Below are 16,072 nucleotides of genomic sequence, written 5' to 3'. Positions count from 1 at the left end.
GCCAGTTTCAAATTTTGAATGTATCTAAACCTGTTCGGGTGTTCGCCTGTGTGATTGTTTGCGCAAGTTTATAGCATTTGTGGTAAATTTTCTCCCTTTACCAAAAATGAAGATATGCCTACAAATTTGCAAAAGAATTTGAAATTGCCCTAAACATTTCAAAAGACGCGCTGACAACGCCCACCTGTGTCTACGGCAAAAGCTTCTATTGTAAAAATAGAAGAAATCAACTGTGTAAACTCCATATTATAGAACATGAGAATTTTGTTCTTTGACTTCTTTTGTCTTTTTTTAGGGGAACTCATGATGGGTATAAAAGATTCGGTCTCGACTGAACTTAATTTTTTTACTTGTTTTTGACGCAATCTTATACATTTCATTACATAGATTTTCTTATCGAATATTTTAATATTTATTTCAATCCGTAGTAAACAAAAGGAGAGTAGACAAGAACGAGGGTATACTAAAAATTCGTAGGACTGGCAGATATCGCCCGGGTTATAATGTAAATACCTATTTACGAAGTTTTAACTCCAAGATCATCGCATCACGTTCGGAGTGAATATTTTGTCATCCCACGGCTGTCAGGAGTACTTTTAACCCATGGGAGAATAGCGCGGGAAAACAACATGACGCAGCCATCATATCGACGCGGCTTTTTTGGTGAAGACAAGGCCTACCCTAGGCTCTGCTTCTTTTTAAGCCACACACTCGACTGTATCCGCGAATTAGTATACTGTCATTGCCGCAAGCCGTGATTATGATGCTAGAAACCTTCCTCTGTATACATTTTCAAGTGGCGTGGAAAAGGAAATACCGATGAAACAGACACTCTTTACGTTTCAAGCGAAGAAGAAAATATCGATAAAAGACTTGCATTTGTCTATTACGGCGAGTTCCGTTCAAGTAGCACGGTCGTGGGGAATGTAAGCCCATTTTGTTCGATCATTTGCAGCGATTCCGATGGCAAGATAGTGCTGGTATTTGAATTGGAATTGGATTTCTTATAATCGTTTCAATTGTATAGCTTATGTAACGTATATTTAAGCTTAGTTGTTGAAATCAAAAGAGAATGGCTTGTTATGATTTTTCATCTGTCCATGTGAACGAATAAAATTATTTATGAAATTGAAATGCGACCACATTCGGCAAACAATAAAACAATTGAAGATTTGTTGGCGTTGTTAAATTTTTTTCCTTTCGAGCATTTCACAGAGTGCATTTCACTTCGTTAACGACTTTGAACGAGCTAAGCCTGTCCTTAACGAAAAGATGAGTAACATAATTATATAAATAACGAAATGCTTTTTGATTATTGCGAACTTCAAGACGACGTTACGACAGTTAATGACAAATGTAATTAGAAAACTCTTTGTAAAACAATAACAGTTTGTATGAATGAAGGTGCATGCTCTGTTGCGAAGTATAAAAATCGCCATGTGGCTTGTCCCTGTACATATGCATAGGTGCAAATAAGTGCGAATGTATTGTGCCATCACAGCATGAAACTGTGAATGATTTATTTATTTAACTGCTCGATGTTCTTATCTGGTTAGTGCAATAGAGTGTGAGAGTGTATGTCTGTTGATATGAGAGTTTGCACTCTTAACATAAAAATTGAAATTTGTTCTTTTAATGAAAATTACTTCAGATTTCATAATTAGTTTTTTCAAAAACTTTAAATTTGTAATCGTCACTCTCGCATTCGTTCTTGTAGTTTCTAATCCCTTATAAGTTGTACTCTCTTTTTCATTATGGGTAAATGTGTTTGTTATGTCCTCCACAAGCAGAGTATTGAAACTTCCACCTCCCTTACGCTAAGCTTATGTACACATATCGAATATCTAACAAATTATTCAGCCTTTTCATCAGAATTTTAAATTTTGTGATAGCGCACGAAACCGCGTTGCGAAAAACTTTAAATCTTTTACCCTTAATAGTTCTGTCCGTAGGGTAACTAATTTCATTCAGTCTAACAATCGTTTGGTATATGCTTCGAAATTTTCTCTGACGCTTTCCCTGCTACCTTCACTTTAAAGAACACCAAAATAATAGCGCCCCTCTGTCTTCGGTGGAGCAGCACGGCCAATGTAGCCGTCTAAGATTTGCTATCACTATATGCAAAAAATGCCGTCTTACACTAGAAGGGAATACATTTACGTGCTCAGACTGGAGAAACATAAGAGATGGAAAAATTTTAGCAAATGGTTATATGTCTGCTTAAGGTAAGTGGTATTAGATTGTTTACAGGAATCAAATCAACTTATTCAACACTCAAGCAACTCTTAAACAGATTCTGTGACAATCTTGCTTGCTAGTCCCCCTTGTACCGGTTCGCTCTGTTTAATATTTGATGAGCGATATGACAGACCATTATAAGACTAAAGCCAATTGCACTCACTGAGTTTAACAAGGCATTGAACGTTTCTAACCCCACGTCTCCTTTAAACGGCATCCGAAACGGCCATCTCAATATAACGAGGTTTTCAAAACGTATCACATACCTTGACGCTAGTGTAACTTTCAAATTGTTCCCTTAAAGAATAAGCTCTGATTGTCGTCAAATCTCAGTTCATATAGAAGCATTAGTTTCTATTATGAGGAGAGAATATTATGCTCCTGTTTAGAACGCCGTTCAGATTCTCAAAATATTGTCAACGACTTTCAATCTGGTCTCAGGCGTTCGAAATTTGCTCACGACAGCATCATCCGTCTTTGGTCAGTTATTAATATAGTTTCGTCACAGGTAAAAGTATCGTCACTCTCAAGGGGATTGCCAATCAGATTCTGCAACCCGGTATATGGGCTTTTTCCTTACAAAAATATCCAAATTGACGGCAGTGAGACGGCTACATATAGAAAATCTTTCATGAGTGTCCCTCGCGGTGCCGTACTAATGACGCGTTTAATTCTTTACCTGAGAATTGTTCGATACTAGGAAATTCTGGCGATCTTGTCTTCGCTTGACGCCTTGATCGCTCTGGATATAATTTCTAAGGACTCATCGCTTCTTCAACTCGCTGCTGTTGATTTTTTTCACGATGTAGTCAATTTTTCTGCTACAGCTCTCAAATCAAATATTGTTTTTAAAAGGCCGTCTTCAAGGCCGCAAGGACTTTAGAAATCGATTTTTTCCTTAACGTCGCCTTTCTAAAGCAGAACTCGCCAACCAATTTCCAGTTGCCGGATGTCTTTAAAGGCCTTCACCGTATGTACTGCATATATTTTCAGTTATCATCTTAATGCTATTCCCTTGTTTAAATTCCCCAGTTCCCAGTCTCACATAACGAATATGCATATTTTCGCTCCATTTGACAGGATTTAAACAACGGTTTAATGGAACATGGCCCATGCAAACCAGTTGTTAGAAGATTAATTGGATCTTTATCTATTTAGTGAAAGTAAAAACTCGCTTGTTCCGATGATTTATGATAGGTAGACATGAAGATAGACTCTCCTCGTTTATAGCAGAAGTTGCTTATAACCCGACCTGCTTAAATTTATTTACTAAAAGTTTATTGCTGCGAGCACTTCCCCATCTCTACTCCCATGTCTACTTAACGATACGCAATTTGAATTTCTTGAAACGTCTCACTAATAAATTGCTAATAAAATGCTGTCCTGTTGCTAACGGATTCCCAGACAGTAATGTTCAAATACTTATCTCTTTTTGAGTTCTTTTCTTCTTCTTTTCGGAAAAAAACCAAGCAAAAAAAATTAAATTTGATCGGGACGGAATCTTTTACACCCATCATCGTTATTCTAAAAAAGACAAAAGACGTAGAAAGAACAAAATTCTTATGCTCTGTAATACGGAGCGGGCGTAGTTGATTTCTTCTATTTTCAAAACAATAATAATACAAACGGACGGACGGACGTGCTTAAATCAAGAAAATATGTACTTTATGGCGTGTGTGATGCTTCCTTCTGGGCGCTGCCAACGTTTTGACAAAATGAATTTACCCCCGTCCTTCGGTGATGGGTGTAAAAAACCGCGGGCCATATGTTGTCGCAAAAGCGAGTAGAGCGAGAGTTCACGCGCAAACGGGGAAGCACATACGTGGCCTACCATAAACTTTTTCTAAAACGGTTTATGTGAATATAAAAAATTTCGATTGTTTTTGATTTTCCGATTATTTTGTTTTTGTTTTTTTTTGTTCGTTATTTATTTTTATTTACAGATTATATTGTTTTAATAGATATTTGTTGTCAATGTATGTTGTATTTATATTGCATATAGATTTGCATATATAAATGAATAATACTTGTAAAATAGCTTTAAATCATGTGTTGTATAATGTAATGTTTTATTTTATATAATTTTAAGAAATTATACGAATAGTTTAACGCGTACAATTCAATTTCAATTATTTTAAAACATGCATTGTGGGCACTGTGTTCCCTTGCTTCTTTTGGAAGGGGGAAAAAAAAAAAATAAAATAAATCGATCTAACGGAGTGGAGGATGATCCACAAAAACCACATAGGGCATAATATAAACGTCACGCCGTACATATGTTACGGCATTTGTTGCGTCGATTTCGGTGTATAATGGCGACATGACAGGCATTGGTCGAATAAGTGGTATCATGGTCATCATGGAAGAGATGCAAACTGTAATATGACGAGAAACGATTGCGTCTTGCAAATGTTATTCGAAAGGGGAAAAAGGTTCAGAAAGTATGATAAAGTGCGGACATCGTGCGAATCGTAACAAATATGACCGGTACCAGTAGCCAGTTCAGAGCGCATATCTAATAAAAAAGAATAGCTTGCATCTCGTTCTTCTCTGCAATATTGATAAAACATTGTCAGTGGGTTATGGACGTGATAAAGCTGTACTCGCATCTGCCGTTATGGTTTCAAGACGTTGATGACGAAGTGCTGCACTATTGAAACAATATCAGTTAGCCAAGCAAGGCGTGTGTGGGGGGACAACTCTCAGCGATGAGATGACATGGATTAATAATAATGAAAAAAGAGAGGGGCATTTAATTCGCCTTAGAATATAGGCCAACTCACACATTGGTTTGCGCTTTTTGTGCTATAGTTTGCAAGTTGTTTACAACAATCTTTTGAAATTGTTCGTTTCGCTTCTCTTCGTGTTTTTGGCCTTTGGGAAGTGTGTGTGCGACAGGTAAGCAGACAGACATATATATGTATATAACTAAACTGAGTGCTAAGCGGGAATAATGTGCTTGGCACGTAGAATGAAAAATTCTTTACTTTCTGCCCGATGTTATTATCTTAGTTAGGTCGCCTTTATTTAATAATTATTATTTGAAAGCAAAATCGTTCTTCTTCTTTCTTTCCTTAAATATTATATTAAATATAATTCATATATGGGAAGTTTATAAGTATTTTTTGCTACAACTAACGTGTAGTATGTTAATTTTTATTTTTGCCAAGTGTTTTTGTAACTGTTTTTTTTGCTTTTTTTTATTGTTAATTAAACTAGTTTTAAATATTTTACTCATATTAAAAAAAAAAATTTATATATTAGTGCTATTCACGATCCTTGAGTAGCCAACGGGCAAAGAATTTAAAGAGTTACATAAAATACTATAGAAATTAATTTCACTTCTTTGATTCACTTGTCGCAAATCAAGAAAATAAATAATAATAGACAAGTAAATTTATAAATGAAATAAAAGCGTGCTATGAATAATATTTCGGAGATAAAACTGATCTAATAAAATAAATAATCGGAAAATAATATCAAAATTCAAATTTTGGATATTCTAAGGCTACTCCGTTGTTATTTATTTTACTTCTCATCATTTTTCTCTCATTCCCGGATCTCGGAATCGTGAATACCACCATATAGTCTTCCGCTTGTAAATGTTGTTTCGAGTGTTGCCGAGTCTTTATAGAAACTCCAACATGTCATAGCATAGCGTTACTGCAGCGCATTTAGTCTTTTCTTTCGTTAAGCACAGATTTCCTGCCATTGTCTGTCTTCTGTGGAAGAAACGACAACACACTTGAAGATTTTTAACAAAAAATATGTCCGATTTTGCAGTTTGGCTTACCTTCTCTGAGTTTTCGTTTTTTTGTGCTGTCTTACTTTGCGTGTCCACATTGTTATTTGTACTACGTCCAAATCTTAAACGCGCTGGTTTACGTATAGCTCGTTCAAAGTCGTCCATATTCTCCTCGCCTTGGAATTCCTTTTCATTTCCTTCGTCGTCAATGTCTTCGTGAAAGTGTTCGTATTCTCTCAAGGCCTCTAATAAATTCCTTAACCGAGACGAGTGAACCAGAGTATTGAGAAAATCATTTTCCTTATTGCTTTCCAATACTTCATCGGCGTCGTTTAACTTCTCTTCGTCATCCGAGAGTATGTCATTATTAAAATTCTCCGCTTTTATATTCATGGGTAGACTGCGGCCAAAACGTAAGCGTTGTGGCTTACGGACAACTCGGTGATAATAGCCGCCAAATAAATCATTGTAATCATTGTCGTTAGCAAGATTTTGAGAGAAACGTGCGTTTATTAGCATATCCAAAGGGCTACGTAGCGGCATCGAGGGATCGCTACGTCTTCCAAAACGTAAACGTAGTGATGGTGATCTAATGGGCTTTTGATTGACATCACCGAACCAACGCTTAATAGGTAATTGCCTGATTAATTCCGGATCATTCCGTCTTCCAAAACGAAGACGTAACGAAGGTGACCTTTGCGCTTTACGTTCAAGTTGATGGTTAGGTAAAATCACGGGTCCAGCGTATTCACGTTGCAATAAGTTTTCGTAAAAAGTGTTAAGAGCACCTATAAGAAAAAGTAGAATCGATAAGAAGCATTTAAATTTTACGTAGTAGGAATGTAAAATAAAGGGATTGGATGGTATTTATATAACCTTGAGCTGCACTTACTGTCATCAGGTAATAATTCAGCTCCGATTAGACCGATTAACATGACAAAAATAGCTCCAGTAAGTTGGCAAAATAATCGACTGCGAAAATGCATGTTGTTTGAAAAACCTAAAAGAAGCAAAAAGAGCAAAGGTTTAGAAAAGCTGGGTTCAACTAAAGCTATTAAAATTAAGTTTTGTATACCTTATACCTCTTCTAATAGAGGATATATTTAATTTGTTTGGGGTACCATTTGTACTTCCCAGGAGGGCGAAATAATAGAGACCCGTCTTCATTTTATGGATCAGTTCAGAATAATTTGTTGATTTGCTTTAACCTTGTCTTGTTTAACCTATCTGATGTCTGTCTACTTATTTGTGTTCAATCTAAAATCGATTGGATCGGACAACTTGCCAATTTCTGTAATGTCGCACGTATTTTCGCGTAATTGCGGGCATCCCTGAAGCAGCAGCGCTCGTGATCCCATTACTACTGTTAATATTCATAAATTTATGTGACGCCTATGCTTTAATAGGTTCGAACGTAGACCTTGCGTGATTGATGTAACAAGCGTGTGGTTTATGATTTTGTTATCAATAAGTATTATAGCTAATCCGTTAAACGTTGGCAGGAATACATTTTCATTTCTGGTTCATGCATAAAATCGTGTTTTTTCAGATTGCAATTTTTAAGTTTCTGGCTCTGCAGGTTGCTTGGCTTAAGTACACTTCCTGATGGAGAGAAATTAACTCCTGAATATCGCGTTGTTAGAAAAAGGTCTGTTATTTCGAATAACCTTTTTACAAGTATTCTGTATTGCGACAATTCAAGTCGACCCGTTATATTTTTCGTACATCGTCCCTTAAACCATTTTTATATCTTATACGATTTGTGGTGTAAGAGTACATTAGGTTTGCGCGGATATATGCAACACGTGGAAGCCAATTTATAAATAGGCCAACCAGTTTAGAATCGCTTTCTTTTTAAGCTTGTCTGTCTTGTTTTCTTTTCTTCAAACTACCATCTGCAACTTTTGACATATTTTCATGTAATTTGGTACATCAAGGAAGAACGCTATGCGAAATGCTTCGGATTGGAATAGTTTTTTGCTGACTCCCCACATCAACGTCTTATTTTGAAAAGTTGTTATATGACTAGCTGTAGGGTGCTGTTGGCTGTGGCCAACCATAGGGTTCCTACTTCCTATCATTTATACATTATTTTGGATCACCCATTGTCTGAATCTGCATGTTTTATGTGACATACTTTCCCTGTCATCCAACCGTTCGGTCTTTAGAATAACAAAAAACGTCTTGAATGGATATTCTAACCACACATAATATTTGCACGGACACTTTGCTTTCTTCCTGTATTCTTTTTTTCTTAATTTCTTTAGGACTGTCGGCTCATCAGATGATAAAAGGAGGTTTTATTGAAAAGAGGACGAATTTACGCGTTTTGGCAAGAAATATGTTTAGAAAAAATATTGAAAACTAAATTGTAGTATAAAGCTTTTGATGCTGATGAGAAAGCTGCTCTACCCATATCGCCCTTTTCTCTTTTTTTATTTAAAGCCTTATTTTATTTAAATTCTTATTATGGTCTGTAGGGTAAATAAGTTCTAACAATTATAATAACGATGATAATTTCGTCTTGTGTCGCATCAACACAGGTTAACATTAATATAGGGAGAATTCGCATATATGTTAAATAGTAAAAAAAATCGTTAGTTGTTTGTTGGTTTATTTGGGACGTTTGCATGTTTTTTAATTTGTACGATTATTTTTATTATATATATATATATATATATATATATATATACATGTAAATATACACTCTATGATTTGCATTTTTATAGCATTACAAATTTTTGATGTACACATATGCAAATTTTGTAAATGTGGACAGGAATTTAATTTCATTCTCCGTGCAAATGATACATAAATGACATCATCATCGCCGCTATTATGCTTGGAAAACTTTGTAATAACACACATTTAGTTTAACTACATTTATTATAAGAATGACGATGGCTTGCGTCTAACAACTCAACACTCAATATTGTCCTTTTCTTTACTTTCCCGCATCCGTCTCTTTAAATATCAAAACGTTACAAGTTTTAAGCACAATAAGCCAACAAAAGCGGCAGCAACAGCAACAATTCATTTCATTTCATGTGTTTTCTCGTTCTTGCTCATTTTCCTTCTTCACGGCTTTGAAAACCTCTTCCCCACTCAAAGAGACACTTTTCACACATATCCTTTTGAAAAGCAAACATAGTGATTGTTACTCGTGTTTATTTGCCTCGCAGAAGTGTTCTTATTTTTGTCCAGAATTTTTTACGTAATTGTTTATTTATAGTTAGTAGAGGTCCATCACATAAAATAGCTGACGCGATTTGTGTAACTACGAAAATGAATGTGAAAAGTGATTTTACAATCGTTCGCAAAAAGAAGAAAATGTTCTAATTTTATAGACATTTTCATTTATAACATTTGCATTCCAAATCAGGAATACGTAATATGTGAGGATAAGGTAACAGTGCCAGAATATTGAATAATGATTCGCGGAGAAGTATTTTGCTTTCAAGTATTTCTCTTTCATTTATCATTAGCAGAGGTAGTTGGGAATAGAGACAGGAATAACGATAGGTGTTGACAAGAAAGTATCAAACACAAAGGCGAAAAAATGGTACCGTTAACGGTGGATCCGATTGAATCAAATGATCATTTAGCAGCAAGTGTCAATGGCGCTAAAAGCAACTGACCAATTACAATTAGAGAATAAGATAAACGAAAAGCAACGAATATCTGAATAGTTTTTAAAGAGCAGAGTAACAAACCAATGATAATTAATGAAATTACTGCCAACATAAAGATTAGATAGTCGAACTGGCAGCGATTCTGTGCAAATCGAAGTCTTCATATATAGTTATCTAACCGTGTACTATGACTTGGAAGGCAATTGCCTTGAGGAAAGAATCCAAAATGTCCGAAGTACGTTGCGTGGCGTTTTGAAAAATCGTGTTTCTTCAAACAAAGTTTCAAAACTTGTTACAGGTATTGCTCTCGTAATAACCTTTTATATCATCCTTTCTCTTTAGCCTGCAATTCTCCTCATCGTCATAAAACTGTCCTTTCATAATCTTCTTCTCTCCTCGAAAGTCTCTCTTTTACCGTATTTGCAAAGACGAAGTCGCACGTTTCGCGAAATAAGATGACAGTCAACAAGAAAATACGTAATTTTGTGGCCTAATTCATAACCATCGTCGATATATTTAAGCCAAACTTTCAATTTCTTGGCAGTCGCCCAGTCGCTCTGCTTCGCTTTGCTCCCACTTTACATGATATTATTTGAAAAAGTCCTTCAAATGAAGGTAATCTACTTTCTAAAAGACCTTGAAGGACCTCAGTGTATTTGAGAAGTAGCAATCAGCTCGTAAGACATTAGACTGCAACTTTGTATCAATGATATTTTTGATCCACATAGGGTTTGCCGGAGCGCTTGTCCATAAGAAAAGATTCCTTTCAAATGATGAAAATTTTCTGCTAAACATCTATCAAAACATTTTTTAAGTCATTAAAAAGAATACTTTTTTTTCGTATTAAAAAAATTTACAGTGACGTTACCCATAAAACCATCAATCGGACTATATATAAATAAGTTTTACAGCTATTTCTAAGAGAAGGCTTTCTTTGTCTATGAGCACTTTTACCGTCTGTAAAGATGACCTTATAAAGACTTGATCCTCATGCTTTAATGACTTTAAAAATAACGAAAAACGTAATATTCTTCTTCTCTTTTTTCAATTTTTATAGTTTTTGTTATAGAATGAATTTAAACAATATTTTAACATTAATATATGCTTGACATTGTGTCGTGTACATGTTGCATTAAGAATGTACGAATGTTTTAAAATTTTATTAATCCGTATAGATGTTAGTAAATATATATAGAGTACACACACAAACCCACAAAGAAACACATATTAAAAGTACAACTTTTCATCTGTACAACAAATAAATAGATGCTCTCATGCAAGGATATATTCATTTTGTCAGTACTCAGAATGTTGAACACGTATGCTGACCAGCAATTCTAAGCGATTGAACTTATCGTCTTTTCTCTTCTGCTTTATAATTTTTAAGCCGATATCCACTACATTCTTAACACTGCCAAGTATAAAAATAAATCCTGACCGCCGCTTTTTTTTATTCAATAAAAAAAAACGCAAATTACAAGGGAATAGTAAGAAAAGGTTTTCCTTGCAGTATTGTCCATCATCAGCTGTACATTGCTCTCAACTTTATGACAGGACGTCGTTCCTGTTGGAAGTGGCTACGTAAACAATCATACTGGAAGTAGGAAACGCGATGCTAGTACACTCTAGCTGAATGGTAGTAACGTCCCCTGAATGGCTTGGATGCTAAGTCAACGTACAGTGTCTTTTTGCATATTGCAATCGATTTGTCCTCAAGGGAGCACATCATTACATTAGTTATGCCTGGAGCAGTTCATAGCACATTACTTCTCGCTAATGCTCTAGAAAAGGATTTTAAGGATATTTAGCTCTATTGTCGATGTCAATATTTGCCTTGATCTATATAATGGTTTTTTGTACTTCCGATATTCTCTTAAGTAATCAGGACTTTCTTTCTTATTAAACGCTTCCCGCCCTTAATCTTTTTGGGCATGACACTGAATTTATCCAAAGCCCGGAAAAATTTTATTGCATACCCGTCAGAAGGATAGCTACTGCCTTTGAAGGGAAATCACAGTTTGACAATTGCTTACAAACGAAATAACGCCGTTTCTTAGAAAAACTGTTTATATTTTGTCGTTGTTTTTCCGGCTTTTCGAGCGTCAAAGGTGAAATATAAATTTATTCTTCTTCTTCTTCTTAAAAATGATTTAACGAGTCGGCAACAGATGATTCGCTTCGCCATAATGGAAAAGATTAGCTACATATGTATCATTCCGTTTTCTATTTGACTTATTCGAAGATAGGCAAACATGCAAAAACTAAAAAAGAACGAAAGGAGATCGACTAACGGCGCTTAAGTGAAGGAAGATTCACTATTATTAGATATGAAAGTAGAGTGTGTTAGGTGAATGCATTACGCCCTAGAACGTTGAGTCCAATTGATCCTACACCTTCATTAGTGATCTTTAAAAAATTTCACTTTCCCGCTCGACCATTCTAATGCTTACTCTGTTTTTTTTTTGTTTTTGCTTCTTGTATACGAAGAATGAGACAAATAAATAAAGTGATATGAATTGAGGTGATGATACAACAGTGAATATTAATGTCAATTAAATGCTGAATATGAAATCATGGAAAATCATGTTGTCATGTTTACTGTCATGTAAAGGGAAAACTGAAATGAATGAAATGAAGAACAAACTAATTTTAAAGTTTATTAAGTTGTTGTCGTGTGCAAATGAATGTAGAGCGTACTCACACTTGCATACACACTTTTTCATTTGGTTAACTGTTTACGTAATTTGAAACTGGAATTACTGCAACACACATATATAAGTTCTGGAAGAACAACAACTCTCTTATCCTATTAACCAACAAGAACGAACATACATATCACCATCACACGTAGGAACGCATATGACCAAATAAAGTTAAATTTGTTCGGTTGAAAAAATATTTTTAAAACTTTTTCCATCCATTAATTTGTTAGGCATTGGAGCGCATTTATGTGCGCCTATGTGTTTTACACAGTAGTCAACAAAGCGATTAAAAGGTGAATGAATTTCGAGTATAGGTAGATTGGCTCGTATACCTGTAGATAAATAAAGCAGAATTAAAAAAAGTCTAAATGTCCGCGTTGACACGCTACAAGAAAATTGAGGAACTTCTTTTGAAAAATATCTGTTCAGAATTTGTTCTATGTTCTATCATGCAAAATATCAGAATTGTTTTGTAATAAAAAAGAGAAGCAAAGGTTATGGCTTTATACAAGAGCGCGAGTGTCAACAATTCGGAAGTTTGTGTTCAAAATACGGAATTCGTCTAAGAATATAATTTTTTGCTAAAGCTTAACATTTAAGATTTCTTTTTAATGGCAATTTGGCATCAGCAATAGGCAAAGGGATTAAATCGATTTATTGCTTGAAAGAATTTAGAAAAACATTAATAGTGCTTTTAAGTTATCCGAATCTATCTGAAACATATTTTACTCTATGATTTGTATGATCTCAACGACACCGTCATTTAATTCTGATAACTGACATAAAAACACTTAATCGCGTGAGAACAGAGAACGTAATAATGCTCGACACGCCGCAGAGAAAAAAGCGAATGATATTCATTACCGTGTCACACTCATGGTTATATCTAACAAAAAACAAGTAAATAAATTTATTTAAGGTTGATCGGTTTGAAAAGGAAGAAAAGAATTAAGCACAATTTGAATCTGATTAATGGAAAGGGGAACATTTAGGGTCACAGTGCGCTGAAAATCGATAAAATACCATGTAAAGGAACATGAGCCAAAATATCTTTCGCTTAATCCAGTCGAATTACTTCTAATCGCTGTGTGCGTCCACGAAAGAATCCCCACTTAAGAGCATCCCCTTTGAAGAGCGTCAGCATTTTCTGTTTGAATAACAGCATAGAGCCTCTGGCATATATTTTTGGATGTTAGGAATGGAATGAGAAAAGTAACATTCATATCGCGGAGATGTTAAAAGTGAAGCGAAATGTATTAAGATTCCATTACAATGATATTTTAGGAAGCGTTACAGGTGTCACCAACAATTACATCGAAACAAGCATAGTTCTTTTAGTCGAAAAATAAATTAAAGGAAGGCAAAAAATAAAGGCTTCAGAAGTTAAATCGTAACAAAAAGTTTTTAATGCTTAGAGGTAGACAAACTCGTTATTAGATATAAACATAAATAGAATGTCAGCAACAAATGCTTTTAGTAAAGAAACACAAAGTAAGCATTAATGCGAAGCTTTCACAAAATGCTAAAGCGAAATTGCGAAAAAATCACAAAATATGCAGTGTCGTGAGCATCAAAATAATGACTGCAAGCAAACAATTTTTTAGATATTTAAAAAAGCAACAACATGCCTTCATCGTCATTGGAAGAGGTTTTTTTTCTTCTATAATTCAAAGATTGAAATTGCAAATTGTTGTAATAATTGCGGGCTTTTTAGACAATTAGCGAATTACGACTTATTTCGGACTAATGCGTTGGATTCAAAGCTATTTATTTTGCGAAACTACAAATTGGAATAGTGGACGGTGGGACAAAGGGGAGTTACTAAATCTGCTTCAAAAAAATTGCTCTCTACTTTGGCTAATTACACAGTGAAAGCATTCTTATTTTCAATGTCACCTATAATATTGTACGTTATACTAAGATTCGCTTACGATCAGAGGTTGATAATAATAATCATGTGAAAAAGAAGAGAATTTTTCGTAATAACTGTCAGAGCTTGGCTTATTTCAGAAGAATGGAACGACTGTGAATCATCTGTTGTTGATTTGCTGGACTCTAGAAGGAGAAGAAAAAGATTTAGACGGTTGAGGTATTTAATACTCATCGACAGTACACAAATGAAATTAACAATCAATACTTTTTGTATATTTGTCAAAAAAAACAAAAAAAGGTTACGTAAACCTTTCAAAAAAGTGTGTACGTCTTTTACGTCGACAATTCAATATTTTTTATAATAGCATAGATTGACAGCACCCAACACAAATTCGATTGGGAGCTCTTGCGCGTTTAATTCGCCGCGTTTCGTATATGGTTTAAGCAGTAAACTACTCTGCCTGCGCGCATCCATTACAAAAGCTTACAAGTCAAAAGAATGATCTAACATAATGATCTTACAATTCATGTTACTTTCCACGTAGGCAACTGCAAGGAAAGTAACAGGAGAATACTCTTGCTCGTATTCCCGTGATAGTGTTTGCTTAACCTGATAAGGAATTTGCAGCAAATCTTCTCTCATGTTCTCATCGTCAAGATCCCCTAGTAAAACTATTAAGGTATTCTCTTATATGCAATAAAGTAGAGAATTTATATAAGATTTGCATTGTGTGAGAACTTCGTTGTTATGGATGGTCACAATGCGTGAGTCCATAGTTCCCAAACAAGCAAGAGCAAGGAATTGAAAATATGCTTAGAAAAATTATAATCATATTAGGAGGAATGTGAAATGACCATCACTTTTTGTAAGAATGGCTTTGTAGGACGTGGTTCAAAAAGTTGGCCCGTTCGATTGAAATTTCGCTCATCAATTTAGCAGCGATTTTTATCAAGAAATTTTGAAAATGGCGAATTAATTTTTGATATAATGACTCTTTCAAAGTAATGTGTTATATGAAGAGCGGTCGCCTAGGTGGCCAACTCCAGTCCATATGTACAAGCTTAGTATACCTTATGCAGCAAATCGTGTGAGATGCAATAATTGAAATGAATTATGAGAATGTGTATGCAAGATCCTATTTTTATATCTCAGTTTCGTTTACTTTAAATCTTCTAACATGGGACGAAAAGCAAAGAAACGGACGGGCACCCGTGCTTGGCTAAAGCCCCCCTTGAAACCCCATACTTTTCTGAGGTTATAAGCACATGAATTGTTCTTTAGTTTTTCTAATGTTTGGACAAAAGCTTTATTTAAATATAGCAAAATAAATCGATCAAAATCTCCTGGGACTGAGCAAGAAAAATATTTGTTTTTGTTCAGCTTTATTGATTAACACGGTCAGTCTCCTTTAAGAGTTATGCTATCAGTTCAATTCTTCTCTGTCATATCCATGCCATTTTTAAAGAACTATTCATTGAGTCGCCCATATTTCACTCAGTTCTTTTCCCCTCTTAGGACCCTTTCGAGGTATGCTAACCAACTAACCGGGAATATTCGCATTGAAATCAGAACAAACTTCAGTTTATGCAATTATGGGGTTGTAGCCATCGACTCGTGGTACGTTGCAATTTTACCACTGTGAGTGTACGTGGTATCCATCCTTATGTTCAAATGTTTATTGGTTTTCATCTATTTAGGTCATCAGTTATCTCTCAGTGCTTTATTCTTAGATTTTCCGGAATAACTTTCTTTTTTTTTTGATATTTTCTGAGTGGAACTAATAAAATATAAATGATTAATAAATACTTTAACTAAACTCTTTCTTATTCTACATTGTTACTGCGATGATATAAACACATACGTTAAAAATGCATACTATACT

The 16,072-nt window shown here is 34.9% G+C and overlaps 1 protein-coding gene across 4 annotated transcripts in view; it reads right to left on the bottom strand.

The window, feature by feature from the left end:
* Positions 1–4,318: 4,318 nt before the first annotated feature.
* Positions 4,319–16,072, bottom strand: part of LOC119633062 (short neuropeptide F) — a 66,186-nt gene continuing 54,432 nt past the window's right edge. For 2 of the 4 annotated variants that reach the window (XM_038026270.1, XM_038026268.1), the window contains exons 2-4: positions 6,876–6,983; positions 6,032–6,771; positions 4,320–5,960 (exon numbers count right to left, since the gene is read on the bottom strand). In XM_038026270.1, coding sequence (XP_037882198.1) covers positions 5,913–5,960; positions 6,032–6,771; positions 6,876–6,969 — 882 coding nt within the window. In that variant the 5' untranslated portion in view covers positions 6,970–6,983 and the 3' untranslated portion in view covers positions 4,320–5,912. Of the gene's footprint in view, positions 5,961–6,031; positions 6,772–6,875; positions 6,984–7,058; positions 7,598–16,072 lie in introns of those variants that run through there. The other 2 variants (XM_038026269.1, XM_038026271.1) reach the window with 2 other exon arrangements.

This window comes from Glossina fuscipes, unplaced genomic scaffold, assembly GCF_014805625.2.
Source record: "Glossina fuscipes isolate IAEA_lab_2018 unplaced genomic scaffold, Yale_Gfus_2 2, whole genome shotgun sequence".
Taxonomy (NCBI): domain Eukaryota; kingdom Metazoa; phylum Arthropoda; class Insecta; order Diptera; family Glossinidae; genus Glossina; species Glossina fuscipes.
Note: the sequence above shows the minus strand (reverse complement) of the source record. Positions and strands in the feature narration are given on the sequence as shown.